At 36.4% G+C, this 22,347-nt stretch overlaps 1 protein-coding gene across 1 annotated transcript in view; it reads left to right on the forward strand.

The window, feature by feature from the left end:
* LOC139130281 (uncharacterized) overlaps nt 1-22,347 on the forward strand; it is a 331,155-nt gene that overhangs the window by 206,950 nt on the left and 101,858 nt on the right. The window contains exons 11-15 of the mRNA XM_070696034.1: nt 1,711-1,971; nt 3,447-3,512; nt 10,828-10,950; nt 15,647-15,706; nt 16,870-17,101. Of these exons, the coding sequence (XP_070552135.1) occupies nt 1,711-1,971; nt 3,447-3,512; nt 10,828-10,950; nt 15,647-15,706; nt 16,870-17,101 (742 nt within the window). The remainder of the gene's footprint in view (nt 1-1,710; nt 1,972-3,446; nt 3,513-10,827; nt 10,951-15,646; nt 15,707-16,869; nt 17,102-22,347) is intronic.

Genomic DNA, 22,347 nt, shown 5'->3' on the forward strand with positions numbered 1-22,347 from the left:
GAACTTTAACAATGTGTATAAGTGAATTTCAATTGAAATATAAGGATTTTTATAAGGCTGAAATGTAATGTATGACTTTTAAAGTCCGTAATTTAAAACATATTTAATACTGGTATATGAACTTTCATAGATAATATAAGTTCAACATCAATCTTAAGATGGCTGCTTTTGAAGGCCACTATCATATGAATACCTTTGCCTACATAATGTAAAGATATGCAGTATTTGAATTGTAAGCGTAATATATCAATTTTCAAGGCAGTAATTGAAATATAAGGATTTATAAGGCTGGAATGTGAAATGTAATGTATTTTAAAGGCCATAACTGAAATTTTAATAATAAATTTTGATAGATATAATTTAAAAGTCCTTATATTGTGAAATGTGACTTTGAAAATGTCTGTACTTCTAAATATTAAATAAGGACATGTCAGTCCTGCTATTTTAATTAAGAATAAACAATGCCTCTTGTACTTCAAAGTTTTTTGTTCTGTATTATTTGAATAGCAAAAGGATACTTTTTTATTGTATAACAGCCATCACTCATGAGTAGATAATCCACTGCTGTTTCATTGAATAAAAATAACATTGATAAATTAATGATTTTGTTGATCTGTGTTGTTCTGAAATAATTCTGTTACCCTTTGGCAATAGAGTTGGCAATTTCGTTCAAAGGAAAACTGACTTATTGCTGAAATATTGCCTTTACGACCATTTTTCATTTCAATGGAGTTTTCATTTGTGAAAACAATGTCTATATGACAATGAAAATCTTGTGAATGTCAAATGGAGTATAACTACGTTGAAAAGAGCGCCCTCTGTGTTGAAGGTACAATGTTAATCACTGAGCTTGCAACTGGAAGTTAATAGGCAGTACTGCTGCTATGGCAACGATAATGATTGCACAGTACGTTTCTTATTAAACAATAGGTTGTTATCATGGTAAATAAAAAATGTTACCGACAAAATTGTCATCTATGTCCAACTTTTTTGCAAATTAAACAGAAAATATGTACCTGTCTGAGTCTGACAAAGCGAGAGTGAACTTTATGCATCAGAGTGTGACCAAGTGAACTGAGTTTTTGAATTCTTTGTTTATGCAATGCGAGTACTCAGTGGCCCTACTATTTCATTCTGTCATATTATAAAATAATGCATCAATACTGTTATTGACCGTGTACGTGACGAATGTGCATCTTCAGATGTTTCTGAACCTCTGGCGCGACACCAAGGGCTGAGCCCTATATAATAATAATAATAATAAACTGTTAATAATAATAATGAAATCGTATATCCAGACACAAGAAAAAGAATCGTAAAGTTCATACTTTGAAGGCTCATTGTGCGGGAGCACAAACGAATTTCAAAAATCCAAGAAACAGTTTTTTCCCAGCATACCCAGCTCTCGATTGCCGTAAACAGATCACTGAGGTCGTTTGGGGGATTTGTACTCACACTTTGTTGAGAAACAAACAGGCTTTTTGAGTAAAACAACAGTATGCGCAGTTTTTTAAAAAATAGCTGTTATTGTAACTCTTGATTACGCGAGATTATAAATATGTACCAAACGTCGGGTCTCCGACCTCTTCTGTTTATGAGCAAACTTCCTGATTGAATATACGTTTCAATGGACCAGAGTCACTACCTTAAATATTACCTTAAATAGTCATTGCTTAAAAGTTATTGAGATATCATTCACTTCATGTGCAGGATATTATCGCTGTCTTCGAAAAGGACACTGCAACTATCAAGAGGGGAACTTTGTATAAAATACTCGTTGACAATGCAGCAGTATCAGAAAGTTACTGTCGGGATGTGCTGGAAAAATTGATGTTGCCGTCTTTTGAAGAAGATGCAAGACTCACATCAGTCGAGAATATTACAAAAATGATAATTGACCCCATAAGTGAATACTATACACAAGCCATTGGTCCAAAGAAAGTAGAAGTACTGCAAGAACATCTCATTAAGGTAAGGCATCAATTTTGTTTAATTCAAAAAGTACAGCCATGTACAAACAAGGGAACCAAGCATAATTGCTTGTCTAATGCGGCATTGACAAGCCGAAGTCAACAACTAATAGTATGGCACGTAATTGTAATTTTCCTGTTTCTGAAATGCCGGGAGAATATTTTTCGCACTTCAAAAAATTGCACATACCCTTATTTATTTATTTATTTATTTATTTATTTATTTATTTATTTATTTATTTATTTATTTATTCTGGGTGCCATTAAACAGAACTTTTCGAGCTCGCAATTACCATAAGTGTTTGATTTTTGTCAAATCTGCGACACCTCCAAGCATTAGTTCAGAAATGAGGCATTTTCTGTAGATTCTGAAACAGGTATGCCTTTTTTGCTTTCAAACCGTTTCGGGTTGAAACAATTTAATGTTACTTAAATTAATTCGACGGAGCAAATATTACAAGAAAAAATTCAGTATACAGGATTGCCCGGTCACAATAAACAACGTCCTCCATGTCCATATTCAAGGTAACAATTTTAAGGTGATGGTACGAAATCTTTAAAAATATATTTTGAAACACCTCACCTTGTATGTTTTAAATTCATACAGATAGTTAATTTTTCATTAAATATCCGATTCTACGCCCATTTCTCTGTGAAATATTTCTTTAGTACCCATTTTGTTACTGAAAATACATTTATCCTCAAAGATAGGTTTTAAGCAACAAGTGATTCGACTTCTCCAGCTTCTCATTCAGACATTTTTGCTCTATTTGATTGTATTTGTCACCCATTTACCAGACTGCTCGAAAAGAGAGATGTCGTCAACTTCGATATTATCAATTTTGCTATCCTAAATAGCAACGTTTCACTCCCACAAACTATGGGGCGTACATCTTTCAACTTATTCGTTGTGCAAGACCATGTACTCCATATAGCGCTCTTGTTTAGAAACATAGATGGTGCCCATTTACTTCCTGTTATGCTTTATGAATTTGTATATTGCTGGTGCCACATATGGGGTAAGATGCGATAGCCCTTTGAAAGACCTGTTGACGTCACTTCTTCGTTGTTTTACCGGAGGTCCATATACCCTTCTTTCAATACTTTGCATGCATTACATGTACAAGTACTTTTTTCTTTCCATCGTATAAGAACTGAATGACACAACTTTGACCTCTGATTTTTGGCTAACCAAAGTGTATGGCTGATATAAACTGTCCCGCCAATCCCTTTCAAAATACCTTGGATAAACACACCACGATAACACCACGATTAGCAAACAAAATTGATATCTGTTTCTTTGCAAGAACTCTAACATATATATATATATATATATATTTATATATATATATATATATATATATATATATATATATATATATATATATATATATATATACTATTCGCCTTGCCCTATCATTTTCTTTCGTAATTATCGACATAACTATTCATAATGATAATTTATATGCTTTGCAGAAAATGAAGGCTGACGAAACGCTTCCTGAAAACCCTGCTTATGAAGAAGGACATATCCTTACGCAGGTGCTTTATAACTTCAGTTTTCGCTGTCACCACATTCATTTGCTTATCGCACAATGTAATGCAGAAGTATATGACTTGTGTATAGTAATAAAGCAAGTTAAAGCAAACTCGTTTCAGATATGCTATTCGGTCCAAATAGCTGTTATTGTTGCGATAATTATGACCATGACATTTGCGCAATGTTTTGAATGAATTTTTTGATTGTCCACTTTCAAGTAACAATTGAAAGTGTTATGATCAACATCATGAAGAATATTCGCCACAGATTAATTCAAAGGTCATTAAGTATATAAATATGTAACATTAGATAAAATGCTTGATTGTGTCTTAGTATGATTTACGTACATCTTTGTATAAGAAATATTTCAACACGTTGATATACGTAGCGTATATCTTTGCAGAACTAGGGTACATGTATACATAATGGAGATCTTTGCACACCAAGTGTACACTGAACTTTTACATTTTATCAGTATACTTACGTGCATACTTATTGTGATTGACAAATTTTCAGAATCAGTATATGTGTATATATATCATGTAGTAAGCATTTTGCGCAGTGTAATTAGCTGAGATAAAAATACTTAACTAGTGAAATTACCCTTTGTCAAGTTATTCAAGGTATACACGCAAATTCTGAAAGGTTGTTAGTATACAAATTATAAATTAGCTGACATGAAAATGCAAAATATCTTTCACATGAAACATAATTGTCTCATCAATATGCATTGGAAGTTTAATAAACTTTCTAGTGTCCTTCCAGTCTTCTATCCCTAAACGGGAAAGCTAGTTAAATTTGCCAATTCCGAGTTTAGTAAACTTTTGTAATGTCAATCCAGATATATATCCGAAATAAGGAAAGTCGTTAAATATGCAAATTAGTAATAAGTTTAGCTAAAACTGATTGTTATGTCAGACAGCGGTTATCTCAAATATACGTAACAAGTTTCGTCAATTTTGATTACGGCAATCAAGATATATATCCCTTATTTGGAATTTTTCTTCAAGATGCACATTAGTGATCAGCTGAAGTGAAAATGCTTAATGACTGTCAATATTTTAACCTGGTATCATCAATGTACACAACGAGTTTTGTTCAAGTCAATCAAGGTGTATATCCCTAATTAGGAAAGTTCAGAAAATATGCAAATAAATAATTTTATCTGAAAAATTGTTAAACAACTTTTAATGTTGTAATATCAGAGTATCTCAAGTATACATTGCGAGGTCAATCAAGGTCAGTCAGGAATTATAACCGGAATTGGAAAAGTTCGTTAAGTACAAAGATTAGGAATTGGCTGAAGTAAAAATGCTAAATAACTTTCAGTATTGTTTTAACATAATATCTTCAGTGTATATAGTATGTTCCGCCGACTTTGATCGATTTAATCAAGGTATATATCCCTTATCAGGAAAGTTCATTAAATATGCAAATTTGGGATAGGCTGAAGTGAAAAGTGCCTAATAAAGTTCAATAATGATGTATCATAGTATATCAAATTACAAAACGTAACAACTTTTTACTTCACTGACAATTACTGACCGATTTGAGTGACAGCGATGTCCACTTTGCTGTGATTAACTTTGGTTTACATGACAAGGAAGTTTGTATTCCTATGAATTGTATGTGCAGTAATCGTAGCTAGAATAAAAGTGGATTTAACCATGTTGACAATCGCGAACTTAGCATCAAAAATCAAGAGAATAATATTACCTGCATTTATTAGCCAAGGCCTACTTTGACCGAAATTCGTCATGATGCCATGGCAATGACTGTCAATCCAACAGGGTAACAATTTCACACACATACTTTCTCGACAGTCCTTCCTTTTCCTTTGATTTTCTTTTCAAATTAACTACTGCAATGTCAGTATTCAGGACCGAGCACTAAAGTCAATTTCAGTTCAATTTGTCAATGGTTCTTAAGTTTTTTTAAGCTGTTTTTTGTTTGCAAAAAATAAACTTACATCCAACCAGATTTGTATGTAGACTAAACTGATTTCCGTCTTCCCGTTGGTCCTTTTGACAGCACAGTGTGTATATTCAAGCTAAAATTATCTGTTACTAATCGCCCTTGTTGACCTTTATCAGGACACCTCTCGGTGAAACCTAATTAGTGTAGGCAGTTTATATGAAGTTCGTATCAATTGTTTGGTCAAAACTAATAATGGTTGTAAGTGACATTTCTTAAAATGCCGACGATCTTTGTTAACTAAACAGGCAATCTTATATTTGATACGTATGTTTGGCGAAGAACGCAAGAAAAAGATTATAAGGAAGATGGAGGAATTAACACGGCGAGAAGTAAAAATGACTGACCTTGATTGACCTCGCAATGTATACTTGAGATACTCTGATATTACAACATACTATTCGCCTTGCCCTATAATTTTCTTTCACATTATCGACATAACTATTCATAATAATAATTTATATGCTTTGCAGAAAATGAAGGATGACGAAACGGTAGCGCTTCTGGAAAACCCTGCTTATGAAGGAGGACATATCCTTACAAAGGTGCATTATAACTTCAGTTTTCGCTGTCACCACATTCATTTGCTTATCGCACAATGTAATGCAGAAGTATATGACTTGTGTATAGTAATAAAGCAAGTTAAAGCAAACTCGTTTCAGATATGCTATTCGGTCCAAATAGCTGTTATTGTTGCGATAATTATGACCATGACATTTGCGCAATGTTTTGAATGAATTTTTTGATTGTCCACTTTCAAGTAACAATTGAAAGTGTTATGATCAACATCATGAAGAATATTCGCCACAGATTAATTCAAAGGTCATTAAGTATATAAATATGTAACATTAGATAAAATGCTTGATTGTGTCTTAGTATGATTTACGTACATCTTTGTATAAGAAATATTTCAACACGTTGATATACGTAGCGTATATCTTTGCAGAACTAGGGTACATGTATACATAATGGAGATCTTTGCACACCAAGTGTACACTGTACTTTTACATTTTATTAGTATACGTATCTTTGCACACCAAGTGTACACTGTACTTTTACATTTTATCAGTATACTTACGTGCATACTTATTGTGATTGACAAATTTTCAGAATCAGTATATGTGTATATATATCATGTAGTAAGCATTTTGCGCAGTGTAATTAGCTGAGATAAAAATACTTAATATATTTTGACTGCTATCATATTGCCACTTCATATAGCAAGTGAAATGACCCTTTGTCAAGTCATTCAAGGTATACATGCAAAACTCTGAAAGGTCGTTAGATATACAAATTATATATTAGCTGACATGAAAATGCAAAATATCTTTCACATGAAACATAATTGTCTCATCAATATACATTGGAAGTTTAATAAACTTTCTAGGGTCCTTCAAGTCTTCTATCTCTGAACGAGAAAGCTAATTAAATGTGCCAATTCCGAGTTTAGTAAACTTTTGTAATGTCAATCCAGATATATATCCGAAATAAGGAAAGTCGTTAAATATGCAAATTAGTAATAAGTTTAGCTAAAACTGATTGTTATGTCAGACTGCATGTATCTTAAATATACGTAGCAAGTTTCGTGAATTTTGATTACGTCAATCAAGATATATATCCTTTATTTTGAATTTTCCTTCAAGATGCACATTAGTGATCAGCTGAAGTGAAAATGCTTAATGACTGTCAATATTTTAACCTGGTATCATCAATGTACACAACGAGTTTTGTTCAAGTCAATCAAGTGTATATCCCTAATTAGGAAAGTTCAGAAAATATGCAAATAAATAATTTTATCTGAAAAATTGTTAAACAACTTTTAATGTTGTAATATCAGAGTATCTCAAGTATACATTGCGAGGTCAATCAAGGTCAGTCAGGAATTATAACCAGAATTGGAAAAGTTCGTTAAGTACAAAGATTAGGAATTGGCTGAAGTAAAAATGCTAAATATCTTTCAGTATTGTTTTAACATAATATCTTCAGTGTATATAGTATGTTCCGCCGACTTTGATCGATTTAATCAAGGTATATATTCCTTATCAGGAAAGTTCATTAAATATGCAAATTTGGGATAGGCTGAAGTGAAAAGTGCCTAATAAAGTTCAATAATGATGTATCATAGTATATCAAACTACAAAACGTAACATTACTTTTCTACTTAACTGACGATTACTGATCGATTTGACTGACAGCGTTTTTGGTTTACATGACAATGAAGTTTGTATTCCTGTGAAATGTATGTGCAGTAATCGTAGCTAGAAAAAAGTGGATATAACCACGATGACAATCGCAAAACGCAGCATCGAAAATCAAGAGAATTATATTACCTGCATTTATTAGCCAAGGCCTACTTTGACCGAAATTCGTCATGATGCCATGGCAATGACTGTCAATCCAACAGGGTAACAATTTCACACACATACTTTCTCGACAGTCCTTCCTTTTCCTTTGATTTCTCTTTTCAAATTAACTACTGCAATGTCAGTATTCAGGACCGAGTACCAATGCCGAAATCTGTACAATTTGTCAATGATTCGTAAGTTTTATTAAGCTGTGTTTTTGCAAAAATTAAACTTACTTACAACCAGATTTGTGTGGAGCCTAAACTGATTTCCGTCTTCCCGTTGGTCTTTTTGACAGCACAGTGTGTATATGCAAGCTAAATTTTCTGTTACTAATCGTTCTTGTTGACCTTTATCAGGACACCTCTTGGTGAAACCTAATTAGTATAGGCAGTTTAAATGAACAAGTTCTTCTAAATTGTTTGGTCAAAACTAATAATGGTTGTAAGTGACATTTCTTAAAATGCCGACGATCTTTGTTAACTAAACAGGCAATCTTATATTTGATACGTATGTTTGGCGAAGAACGCAAGAAAAAGATTATAAGGAAGATGGAGGAATTAACACGGCGAGAAGTAAAAATGACTGACCTTGATTGACCTCGCAATGTATACTTGAGATACTCTGATTACAACATACTATTCGCCTTGCCCTATAATTTTCTTTCACATTATCGACATAACTATTCATAATAATAATTTATATGCTTTGCAGAAAATGAAGGATGACAAACGGTAGCGCTTCTGGAAAACCCTGCTTATGAAGAAGGGCATATCCTTACAAAGGTGCATTATAACTTCAGTTTTCGCTGTCACCACATTCATTTGCTTATCGCACAATGTAATGCAGAAGTATATGTGTATAGTAATGAAGCAAGTTAAAGCAAACTCGTTACAGATATGCTATTCGGTCCAAATAGCTGTTATTGTTGCGATAATTATGACCATGGCATTTGCGCAATGTTTTGAATGAATGATTTGATTGTTCACTTTCAAGTAACAATTGATAGTTTTATGATCAACATCATGAAGAATATTCGCCACAGATTAATTCAAAGGTCATTAAGTATATAAATATGTAACATTAGATAAAATGCTTGATTATGTCTTAGTATGTTTACGTAAATCTTTGTATAAGAAATATTCAATACGTTGATTTACGTAGCGTATATCTCTGCAGAACTAGGGTACATGTATACATAATGCAGATCTTTGCACACCAAGTGTACACTGTACTTTTACATTTATTAGTATACGTACGTGCATACTTACCGTGATTGAAAAATTTTCAGAATCAGTATATGTGTATATATATTATATAGTAAGCATTTTGCGCAGTGTAATTACCTAAAATGAAAATTCTTAACTAGTGAAATTACCCTTTGTCAAGTTATTCAAGGTATACACGCAAAATTCTGAAAGGTTGTTAGGTATACAAATTATATATTAGCTGACATGAAAATACAAAATATCTTTCACATGAAACATAATTGTCTCATCAATATACATTGGAAGTTTAATAAACTTTCTAGGGTCCTTCAAGTCTTCTATCTCTGAACGAGAAAGCTAATTAAATGTGCCAATTCCGAGTTTAGTAAACTTTTGTAATGTCAATCCAGATATATATCCGAAATAAGGAAAGTCGTTAAATATGCAAATTAGTAATAAGTTTAGCTAAAACTGATTGTTATGTCAGACTGCATGTATCTTAAATATACGTAGCAAGTTTCGTGAATTTTGATTACGTCAATCAAGATATATATCCTTTATTTTGAATTTTCCTTCAAGATGCACATTAGTGATCAGCTGAAGTGAAAATGCTTAATGACTGTCAATATTTTAACACCAGTATCATCAATTTACACAGCGAGTTTTGATCCAGTCAATCAAGATGTATATCCCTAATTAGGAAAGTTCAGAACATTTTAACGTAATAAGTTTATCTGAAAAGTTGCTAATCAACTTTTAATATTGTAATATCAGAGTACCTCAAGTATACATAGCAAGGTCAATCAAGGTCAGTCAGGAATTATAACCAGAACTGGAAAAGTTCGTTAAATACAAAGATTAGGAATGGCTGAAGTAAAAATGCTAAATAACTTTCAGTATTGTTTTAACATAATATCTTCAGTGTATATAGTATGTTCCGCCGACTTAGATCGATTTAATCCAGGTAGATATCCCTAACTAGAAAAGTTCATTTAATATGCAAATATTGGGATAGGCTGAAGTTAAAAGTGCCTAATAAAGTTCAATAATGATGTATCATAGTATATCAAATTACAAAACGTAACAACTTTTCTACTTCACTGACAATTACTGACCGATTTGAGTGACAGCGATGTCCACTTTGCTGTAATTAACTTTGAATTACATGACAAGGAAGTTTGTATTCCTATGAATTGTATGTGCAGTAATCGTAGCTAGAATAAAAGTGGATTTAACCATGTTGACAATCGCGAACTTAGCATCAAAAATCAAGAGAATAATATTACCTGCATTTATTAGCCAAGGCCTACTTTGACCGAAATTCGTCATGATGCCATGGCAATGACTGTCAATCCAACAGGGTAACAATTTCACACACATACTTTCTCGACAGTCCTTCCTTTTCCTTTAATTTCTCTTTTCAAATTAACTACTGCAATGTCAGTATTCAGGACCGAGTACCAATGCCGAAATCTGTACAATTTGTCAATGATTCGTAAGTTTTATTAAGCTGTGTTTTTGCAAAAATTAAACTTACTTACAACCAGATTTGTATGTAGACTAAACTGATTTCCGTCTTCCCGTTGGTCCTTTTGACAGCACAGTGTGTATATTCAAGCTAAAATTATCTGTTACTAATCGCCCTTGTTGACCTTTATCAGGACACCTCTCGGTGAAACCTAATTAGTGTAGGCAGTTTATATGAAGTTCGTATCAATTGTTTGGTCAAGAGTAATAACGGTTGTAAGTGAAATATCTCAAAATGCTGACAATCTTTTTTGACTAAACAGGTAATCTTAAATTGGAGACGTATGAGGGGCGAAGAACGCAAGAAAAAGATGACAAGGAAGATTGACGAATTAACACGGCAAGGAGAACATACATTTGAACAATGGCGAAAAGATGCTAAAAAGGTAAATGGAACAATCTTGCCTTCGATACCCACTGACATCTTCTTAAACTGTTTTAAACTGTAAACGCATCATTAGTGCGTGCATGCATGTGAATAATTTTCTTCTGTAAAAAAAGGTTCACCAGATAGCATTAAGTACTATTTACATGCAAATATTTTCGGAAAATAGTGATGCTTCTTAGGTTTAAAATTATTATCGTCGATAATGATAGAATGTCATATAGTCTGCTGAAATAACAGAGGAATTTTTGGCATTGGCTGTCGTGAAACCATTATAATATTATGTTTAGAACAGCGAACACCAAGAAAGTTCTCCTTTGTTTTCCTAAAAAGGTCATTCTGTCGTTTTATTGCATAATCATATCAATGATTGACACTTAAACTATGATGAAAATAATAAATATTAATATAATATAGCACTCACCATTTAGTGTCGAACCAGGGGTTAAGATTAGCAAAGTAAAATTACTGATAATAAATGGTAAAGGATAAATTAAAATTAATTGTTACTTGTTATATACGTTTGTATAACAACTATGCCTAGTTTATCCGCAGACGAAAACAGTTCACGTAAGCTTACAGCATGTCAGACGCTGCATGTACAGCTTTTCTGTAATTGGTAAAAATGTTGGACTAAAATGGGCAATTTTTACCATGATCACTACCTGTTGTGTTTAACAAGGGACGTATTATGTCATCATTATCATTGAAATAGTAACTGCACTGCCAAACATCTGCTTGCAAGCTGAAAACTTGCGTTCCATCTGAAAACTAGTAATTTTCGCATGTAGTTATTGACACAAAGGGCGCTCTGATTAAGTTGAATCCCAGCTTTTTGCGTATACCTCGTTCATATGCACGACATGTTCTTTCTTTTTGTATTTCTTAGGCATGATTACGAGATGGATAATAACGCTTAGGGCTAATAAAACGATATATTTCATTAAAGGGTCTATGATATCATTTCGAAAAATGTATATTTTCGTCAAAAACTCAGCTAGCGGACCTGTCTGTGGATCGCATTTGTTTCAGTTCCAAAAGATATGTGCGAATGGCGAAATTTGACTCTTGTGATCAGTTGATCACTTCGCACCCGAGCAAACAAGGGATATTTGTGTATCGACCAACAGGTACAATCGACGTCATTTGTTCCACGCTATTGACACAAAAATGTACCTTCGGTCCTTGCGTAAATTAGACCACAAAAAGCTACATAAACAATGTTTTCATTCGCCTAGAAAACACTGGTAAGGAAGCTACATCGGCAGTCCAGCAACAGGGGACTTGTCAACTTGCTCCAGCGAAGACAGTGTTGACCAAACCTCATTTAATTCATTTATTGTGGAAACCTACGAGATCTTGTCCTACTTACAGGTTGCAAATTTAAATAAACTCAAAACACAAAACTGCAAGTACAGACTAAATACAGTCACAGAAACAAGTCACATAGAAAGAGTGTGGTATATATAAAAGGTGAACCTAAATAAAAAAGACACAAGAAAATAAAATCAAGTAGGTAAACTACAAAAAATGGATAGTCTAATATCAGTATCATTGCTTAAAAGATCACTACTCATGCACCTATTGATAGGTGAGTATTAAGAAATGTTGATACGGCTCCGAGATGGTCTAAAGGTTGAACAGGTTCGTGGATGTTTACTCGGAACATTCAAACAAAGCTTAAAAACGATATCTGGCAAATTATAAATACCAGTTGCACATTTTTGTAAAAACATCATGTAGAGATAACAATACCGTTGTTGTAACGTTGAAACCCTAAACACAGAGTTAAGGGCTGCATACTGATCTGTATGGTATAAAGTACGGGTCTTAAAAAGCAGGTATTTCACAAATATTCTTTGGACACTCTCTAAGATTAACTTGTGGCACTGTTGCCACGGATTCCGCACAAAAGAACAATATTCCAGACGACTTCTTACAAGAGACAGATATGGGGGTCTCAAAGTCCTAACTTTGTTACAATTCTTGGTATAGTGTTTTAACAAAAACCAATATTCTAAAAGCGTTATTAACAATATACGTTGTGTGACTTAAAAAGCTGAGGTTTGATTCTAAAACGACTTCTCAATCTTTGACCTGGTTTACCTTTTAAGGAAAGACTGTGCAATACAATAATAAAAAAACAATAGCATCGTCTGCATATAACAAACATTTATAATTAGTACAACTACTTGGTAGATCATTTATGTAAATGGTAAACAAAGGACAAAGTAATGACCCCTATAGGATACACCAGAAGACATTGCACCCTACTATACTACAATAGATTGAATATATTACAATAGATTAAGTATCTTAAAGGGAAACCTAAGTCCAGCGACATTGACCGTTTATCCCTTTCAAAATCACCCTTGAATAAAATGCAGCTCTAATTTGCAACATGATTGCACGCGCCGACGACATCGGAGCGACGAAAAGAGACATTGAAGTAGACGACATTTATGGAAATGAGCTCGGAATCCCATGGGCGCGAAAGGGCTCATGGGAGGAGCGTGCGTGACGTCATCGGCAATACATGAACGTGTTTGACAGCCTACCAAAGCATTGGAGTCTATGACTGCAGGAGTACAGTTCTGCATGATACGACTCTTTAATGCTCAGTAGCATGAAAAATAGTTAACTGTTGTTCAGTTGAGTGCAAAAATCACTCAGGGAAGAACAAGCGGAGTCAGCTTTTACCGTCTTCCCACAGAACAGCTTTTTCGAAGACACTGGCTAAAGAAAGTCGGGCGAGTTTAAAAATCTGTAAGCCTAAAAGATACAACGTTATGTTCTAATTCTTTCAGGATGATGGTTTTATAAGGGATTTTGGGATTCTGATACTGATACAAGACATACTACACAATGCGGTTCGTATCTTGACATGCTGAGTCAGCCTACTATCGCCGGTTTTAACCAGATAAATATTAATATTGGCGATTTCGGCCGGGGACTCTAAAATCCGAAGACAAAGCTACACAAAGCGTCTCTTATCTTGACATCCCGGGTCTGCACATCTCCGATATATAACCAATAAATATAGGCAATTTCGGCACTATACCTTGTAATATTGATATCACAAGATATTGGAATGACTTTTTGCCTACTGTGTCTCGGCACGCCGGTGTGAGAAATCGCCGATATTATATTTACCCGATAAATATCAATTGCGCCGGAACTCCTAGGCTAATATCCATACCAGACGATCCTAGATTTACTTGCACTGTGTGGTGTTGGCATGCCGGGTCTACGAAATCACGGATATTTATTCGATAAATATCGGCGACTTAGGACTTTAACTCTGATACTAGACGATACTTTGTCAAATCGTGGGTAAATATCCGATGTATATCAGAGATCTCACCACCTAACAGATCTGACCACCCGAATACCTCTGTCCGACTCTTAGTTCAAAAATAGCATCCATGGCCGGAAGTCAAGAATACTGTATGTTTTACATTTAGATTTATTAATGCACGAAATACATTTTTTACATGTAAAGCATTTTTTTTTCATTAAATGTCCACACGGGACTTCGTCGAGAGGGCCGATCGGATATCATCGGGACTCGGGAGGCCCTTGCACAAACTAGGGCTACATTCTTTAGCGTACATGTAAACATTTTTACTTGGCGATCAGGAATTGAACAGAGGACATATCGGAAATCATCGGGAGTTTGGGCTGGTCTTGTATGAAACACATTCCTTACAACAAGCTTTAAGACGATACTATTTTTTTAAATAGCGGGCAAATATTCATTATATCGGCGATTTCATCACTTTGTAGATCTGAGTAAGTCCGACTTCCTAAGTTCGACACCAGCTTCGAAATATAGACGACACTATAATAGATTTGTCAAATCGCGAATAAATATTTTCTGATACATATCGGAGATTTTGCAGCCTTAAAGATCTGGCCAAGCTCGACTTACACGGTAACACATACAATCAGTCAATCATTCCGTATCATTCACGAACCAAAAATTAATTTTAAGCGACTGATACAGAAAACTCTGTTTTAGGATCGCTCTGTTGAAGGATCGCAGGGTCACTCAGTCTCTCCAATCCAGTTCGGGGTCTGTACAAGCTCAGTGACTCCCTCCGCTGAATCATACACAAAACGCAAGCAACCAAGATATGAACGATGTTTTGAGATGCTTTCTAATTATTACATATCTTGGACAGATTCAAATTAGTATGGTTTGATTTCAGTCAGGGAAAAGTAATACTCGATGTCAGAAATATCGCTGTTCGAACTCTCCATGGTCGTCTTACGAACGCGCTGAACTGTTCACAGTACTCCTCCAGCTGCAAGCTACAATTGTCTGTATCGCTGATGACGTCAAGCACGCTTTTCCCATGAGCCCTTTCGCGCCCATGGAATTCCGGGCTCATTTCCATAAATGTCGTCTACTTCAAGTTCTCTTTTCGTCGTGCCGTAGTCGTCAGCGCGTGCAATTATGTTGCAAATTTGAGCTGCATTTTACTCAAGGGTGATTTTGCAAGGGATGAACTGTCAAAGTCGCTGGACTTAGGTTTCCCTTTAATAAGTGTTCTTTTAGATGGAGCTTGAAAATATTGTCTTAAGCAAATTATGTCCATAGCATGGATTGCCAATAGACATATCATATGTCTTATACTTGTATGTATTCATATTTTATATCTTGTTTTTTGACACTGATGTTCTTTCTATTGCAGGAGCAAGAAAGAGTTCAGAGGGAGACAGTGCGTCTGATGAGATATGCAGCTGACCTTGAGGTATTTGTCCCTCCTTAGACACTGAATCGCGACATAACTTCATTTTATCTCAACATATTTAAGCAGTTTGTGTTTTCATTCCTCAGGTATTACTGTATTGGCACTTATCACATGAATTGGCGCGGATCATCACCTGTGTGACATAAACCAGCATAGATAAGAAATCCAAATAACCCCTGTTGTAGATGATCAACCAGAATTCCTTCCTGCTTTTATACCATTCATACACCAATCCTGCGACTCTTGCATGCAAAGCCCGATCTGTCATAATCGATGCTTTGCACTCACGACATTTTTACAAAAAGATGACGGGATAAATCCAGACATGGAAACAAAGAAGGCATGTCCAACGACGTTTCGAATCCCTTTAGCTTTAGTTATTCCCAAAAATCGAGTGAGGGATGCCGTCGATCATTTACATGGCTCAGTAACACCGCTCCCGTCGAGTCGTAATCTTTAAAAAAACGTGTCATTGCAAACATTAATGTCCGTGAGACGCAAACATTGACGACCGAGTTCGGGATTGACCAGTTGACATCACCGGAGACCAGCATCTGGGCAGGAGTGTCATCGAATGGAATCTTTTGCGCTTGCCAGGGTCGTGAACTTTTGATATTTTTAAAAGCCACGGCATCTCTAAGAATACGAATTACTGTTTCGATCGTGTCGTTGCATTTACTTTATGAATCTATTTGTACATGTTTTAAATAACTCTGAAACTATGGCCATCCGTCACAAACGCTGTGGAAGCTATGTCCGCCAATTGTCGGCTTGCCTTGGCTTTGGATTACCTGAGACAGCGATTGACACGTTCATGTGATCGATTCCGTATGTCTTGTTGGTTGAAGGTACTATTCAGCGTATCAAATTTCAATTTTATCGGATATATAAATGAATGTATTTGTAAATAATTTGCATCTTTACTCGATTGCGGGCCGCTTTACTCAATAAATGAAGATAATACATGTAAATAAATTAAAAAATCGCCACAAATATCATGCAGTTTTTGGCAATAATTTGGGTTTATCCACATGAAAAGAAGGTAAAGAAGACTGTTCATGTGATAATATAATCCCATGGAATTTTATTTACCGAGGAATTTCGTGGAAAGATGATATTCGACATTAAAATGTATTCCTTTTTCTTCATATCTTCAATCGTAGGAAAAGGCTTGGGATATTTATTTTAGCCAGCAAAATCACCATCGGAGGCTTGACGATGAAGAGATACAGAATAAACAAAAACAAAACTTGACCAATAGTGATAAGATATACAAGTACAACGCCGCAAAGCATGAGGAGGAATGGAAACAAAAAAAGAGGAATATGAATACTGACTTTGAGAATAAAAGAAAAGCTCGTGATAGGAATGCTGGAAGATTTTTCGACCGTTCTGGTACGTACATACCATTCTGTAGCTGATCAAATCTTCTTTTGGTCGTTTAATGTGTGATATAACCGAGGTTATGTTGGTATTGTCGGTGATGTGGTAGCGTGTCGGGGCCGGCAAGGCTGGTATTCCAATGATGAATGGATGTAAAGACGACTGGAAACAGCGAGTACTATATAATCTAAGATGCTACTTTATTACACTAAGCTCTATTCTACGTACATAGAGTGATGCTAAGCTGGAGACTCGCTTGAGTACACGTTGGCTAAGATAGATATACATGCCCTCATGAATAGTAATGACAGCTCATGAATAATAACCACATGACACTAGGTCACATTCCTCCCTCCTTATTTTGATGGAGACAGGGAGTCTACATCACTGGTACGGCAAAATAATTCAGAAAATCAGCAAAAATCAAAATAAAATGATTCAGTGCTAATACTACTGAATCTAAAGGAAAGTACATAGCAAAAGAAAACTACTGACTAAGTCGGCTACAGCAACCTATGCAAACACCATTGCTATAAGGGTTGAAAATTCAACATGCATTTTCTGAAACATTGTAGATCAGGTCACTACAGCCCTTTCACTACATCATTCATGCCCCTTACAAACTACCGTACATCCGAGCTCCACATTCACGACAATGCGTCTGCATTTGTATTTTCGCTGCCCTTTTTGTGCTCAATCTTAAATTGATGCTCTTGCAGTATTAAACTGCATCGCTACAACCTACGATTTTTACTACACATTTTGTGTAACCAAACCAACGGATTGTGATCTGTTTGAACTGTAAACTCTCTCCCGTACAAGAAAGGATTCAAAGCTTCCACAGCCCAAACAATGGCTAAACACTCTCTTTCTATAGTTGGGTAATTTCTCTCCCTGGGGAGGAGTTTTCGGCTAATATACTGAATCGGATGTTCTTCTCCCTTGTCATCATACTGACACAAAACCGCATCGATACCATGGTCAGACGAGTCTGTCTGCACCACAAACGGCTTATTATAATCTGGAACCGCCAGAACTGGTGATGATGCTAAAGCATCTTTCAGCTTCTGGAAAGCATCCACACAGCTCTGAGTCCATTGAACATTGGCTGGGCTATTTTTACACGTCAGCTCAGTCAATGGGGTTGCAATGTCAGAGAAATTTGGGATAAACTTCCTGTAGTATCCTGGTAATCCTAAAAATGATCTGACATCACGCTTTGTCACTGGTGTTGGATAGTTGACGACAGCATTAACTTTATCTGCAATAGGTTTTATTTTCCACTTCCAGCACTGTAACCAATGGAAGAAACCTCACTGCCACCAAGATAGCATTTCGTTGGCCTAGCAGTTAGTTTACAACTACGTAACCTATAAAATATGCTACGCAGGTGTTTAATATGATCTTCCCATAAATGATCATGTGGACCCAAATCATCCATGTATGCTTTTTTCTGGGCTGATTAAATGTCTTATTCATTAGCCTCTAAAAATGGCTGGCGCATTTTTCATCCCAAATGGCATAACAGTAAACTCATTATGTCCAAAAGGAGTGATAAAGGCGGACTTCTCCCGAGCATGTTTACTCAAGAGAATTTGCCTTTGAAACTCCCTTTGTGAGATCGACCGTCGATATATAATTCGATCCACCGATTTCCTCAATCAATTAATCTATTCTAGGCGTCAGATATGCATCAGATACCATAACCTGATTCAGTCTTCTATAGTCCACACACAATCTAATTCCGTTCTGTTTTTTTAACTAAAACGAGAGACGAGGCATAGGGACTCTTTGATTCAGTAATAATTCCAGCTTTCAGAATTTTCTGCAGTTCCTCTTTAACTGTCTGTTTAGCTGCCTGCGGTAGACGATATGGCTTCTGACAGATTAGCGTTTCGTCAGTAGTCATCACATCGTGTTCTACCTGATCAGTACAACCTGGCACATCAGTTAAAACATCACTGTACTGTTACAGTAAGCATAACAGTTCCGCACGCTGATCTGCAGTTACGGAATCCGCAATTACTACATCTCTCCAAGTCTCCGTGCTCTGATCCTCCAGTGTGTAGTACATAGAGTTTTTTATGTCCTTGTTACACACAGCGTCAACAGTGTCAACAAAATACACCGCTTTTTTTCTTTCTTTCCATGCTCTCAGCATGTTGATATGATAAACCCGCTTCGGTTTCTACGGCCACCTCGCTCAATTTGGTAATCAACGTTTGAGACTTTCCTCACCACAGTGAATGGTCCTTGCCACTGTGCACTCAACTTATGCATGGAGTAAGGTAGGAGTACAAGTACTTTATCACCGTTCTTAAAGGAACGTTTCCTTGCTCCCCTATCATACCACCGTTTTTGTCGTACTTGGGCTTTTTCCAATCTCGTTCATAAAAGAAACTAACTGGCGTTGTTGACCGGCTGCCTTTTAGCTGCTCTTTTAGTTGTTATTTCTTGGTTTTATGACGAACTTTCTCGGAGATTTTCTCACCGTGTGTGTTTTAAATGTCCTAGCATCAAACTATTTTGGAAAGACGGTCTCTTCTTCACCCACGACTGTAATGTTTTCGTTATCTCTCATCGCGGTTCAGCATGGCTGTCTCCGTTCTCCCTTTATGTAAAAGCCTTGTTCGTCATTGCGTAATACTGCATCGCTTCTAGTGAAACCCCGTGGAAGAAAAGCCGGGCTGAAACATCCTAGACCATGATACCGTATCCCAACTATTCTTACAAGTGATCGAACTCCACGATCTCCAAGGATAACTTCTAGACCAAGAGTACTTCGGCAGATTTCCGGACAAAATATTGCATACGGTGAGCCTACATCTATCAATACTCTTGTTACGCATCGTACGATTCAACACCTGTTGAGAAACGAGTACCAGCGCCATTGAAAATTCCGATGTTGTCTTCATGTTTCCAAAAACATACAAATGAATGCTGCTCTTTGGAATGCACGTTCAATTTCTGGAAAATAGGTGCCATTATAGCATCCTTGATCGAAGATAATTTAGACATTCTTGTCGTCACAGAAACTTGGCTGAAGAGTCAATCTGATCCAACACTCGCTGAATTTCATTCGTCAATCACTGGCTATAACGTATATCATCAGTCCTGCTCCGGACGTAGAGGTGGTGGTGTTGCTGTGATCGCTCGGTCAAATTTGCGTGCTGCAGAGAAACAACGGGTTCATTCAGATCTTTTGAATCATTAGATGTTCTGTTTAAAGCTTCTAGTCAGTCTCTGCGTGTCATCACAATCTACTGTCCGCCTAAGTCACAGAAAAATGGTTCGACCTTCAACGAATTTCTCACCGAGTTCTCTACGCTACTTGAGTCCGTCGTACCATCAGCTTGCCGCCTTGTCATTGCTGGTGACTTCAACCTTCACCTAGATAACACTGATGCACCAGATACAGTAAGATTTACCAATCTTTTGCACTCGATGGGATTGTACCAACACATTCTCACGTCGACACACAACAAGGGTCATATCCTAGATCTGCTTATAACCCAAACGACAGATCAATTTCTTCATTCCGCTAATGTCACAGATTCGATGAACTCTGATCACAGTTTCATAAAGTTTGGTTTGGATGTACGACGCCCAGCAAACAAGAAGATTATGATTTCGTGTCGCAATCTCCGGACTATAAACCCTGATGAATTGCAAGAAAAAATCACCGCCAATTTGAACTATTCACGAGATAGCAACACTGAACACCTGTCAACATTCTACCATGCCGCAGTAATAGACGTATCGGACACTATTGCGCCTATTAAGCCGAGAATTGTTACTGACAAGGTAAGGGCACCATGGTTCTGTGAAGAGCTGTTGATGATGAGGAAAATTGTACGACAGCTGGAGACAAAATATTGTTCTACCAATCTTGAGATCGATCGTCAGATTTTTCTCACAAAGCGAAAAGAATATTTTCGTCCGTGTGATGAACTCAAGGCCGACTACCATCGCATTCGTATCCAAGAAGCAGACAACAAGGGACTCTTTAACATCATTGCCGAGTTATCCGACGCGAAGACAATTATCAGAAAAGTTCTACCAAGCCAATTCAAACCAGCGACACTTCCATCTGAATTCCTGGATTACTTTAACTCTAAGATTTTGCGACTTCGAGAAGGCCTACCAAGTCCCCACATTGAGAATAACAACGTCTTACCATCACACACCCTACCATGTTTCAACCAGGTGACTACAGACCAGGTGAATAATATCATATTACAAGCATCCTCGAAATCCTGTGATCTGGATGTACTGCCTGTAAAATATATCAAGCAATTTGCAGATGCTCTATTGCCATTCATGACACATCTTTGAATTCGTCACTGTCATCGGGTTCCGTCCCTTGTCACTTCAAGTCTGCTATCATCCGACCATTGCTGAAAAAAAACAGACCTCAACCCAAATATCCTTAAGAACTATCGACCCGTAGCAAATTTGTCTTTCTTATCGAAATTACTTGAGCGGATTGTTGCTGCCCAGCTTGAATACTCATCTCAGAAAATACTGTCTGTTACCAAGTTCCAAAGCGCGTATCGCGCCCATCACAGTACAGAGATGGCCCTTATGCGTGTACACAACAACATCATGCTCGCCCTCAACGACAAGAAAGACGTCGTCCTTGTTATGCTGGACTTATCGGCTGCGTTCGATACAGTTGACCATGAAGTCCTTCTACATAGACTTCAATTTCATTTGGTATCACCAACACAGCACTATCGTGGTTCAGATCATACCTCAACAATCGCACTCAGTGTGTTAAAGTGGGATTTGCAACATCATCCAGTACACATATGAAAAGTGGCAATTGTCCTCATCAAACAATCTAGAGATACCCAGTGAATCATCATGTGACCCATTTACCTCTTGGATTTCATTGACCTTGTCAATGTGTTCTGAAGCACTGTTACTTTCATCAGATGATTCTACTTCCTCATCAAAGTCATCATCACTTTCTTCAACAGGTATTGCTCTCACACCAGACGCCATTTCATTTTGCTTAACTATAGCCTCGCGCTCCTCCTGCGCTTTCTTTTGACGTCTTGTGACCACTAACGCATGGCGATCCTGCAAGGCAAGCGCGTCCTCACCTAGTAGAACGTCCTTGGGTATACCTTTCCATACCCCCATACGTAAAGGTCCAGTGAAAATTTCACTTTCGATGTGGGTTTTGACAACAGGCGCCTCGTGCACTGTTTGTCTGCAAAACTAATATTGCGAGTCTCTCCAGGCAAATAGTG

This window comes from Ptychodera flava, chromosome 3 (assembly GCF_041260155.1).
Source record: "Ptychodera flava strain L36383 chromosome 3, AS_Pfla_20210202, whole genome shotgun sequence".
In the NCBI taxonomy this organism is placed as follows: Eukaryota; Metazoa; Hemichordata; class Enteropneusta; family Ptychoderidae; genus Ptychodera; species Ptychodera flava.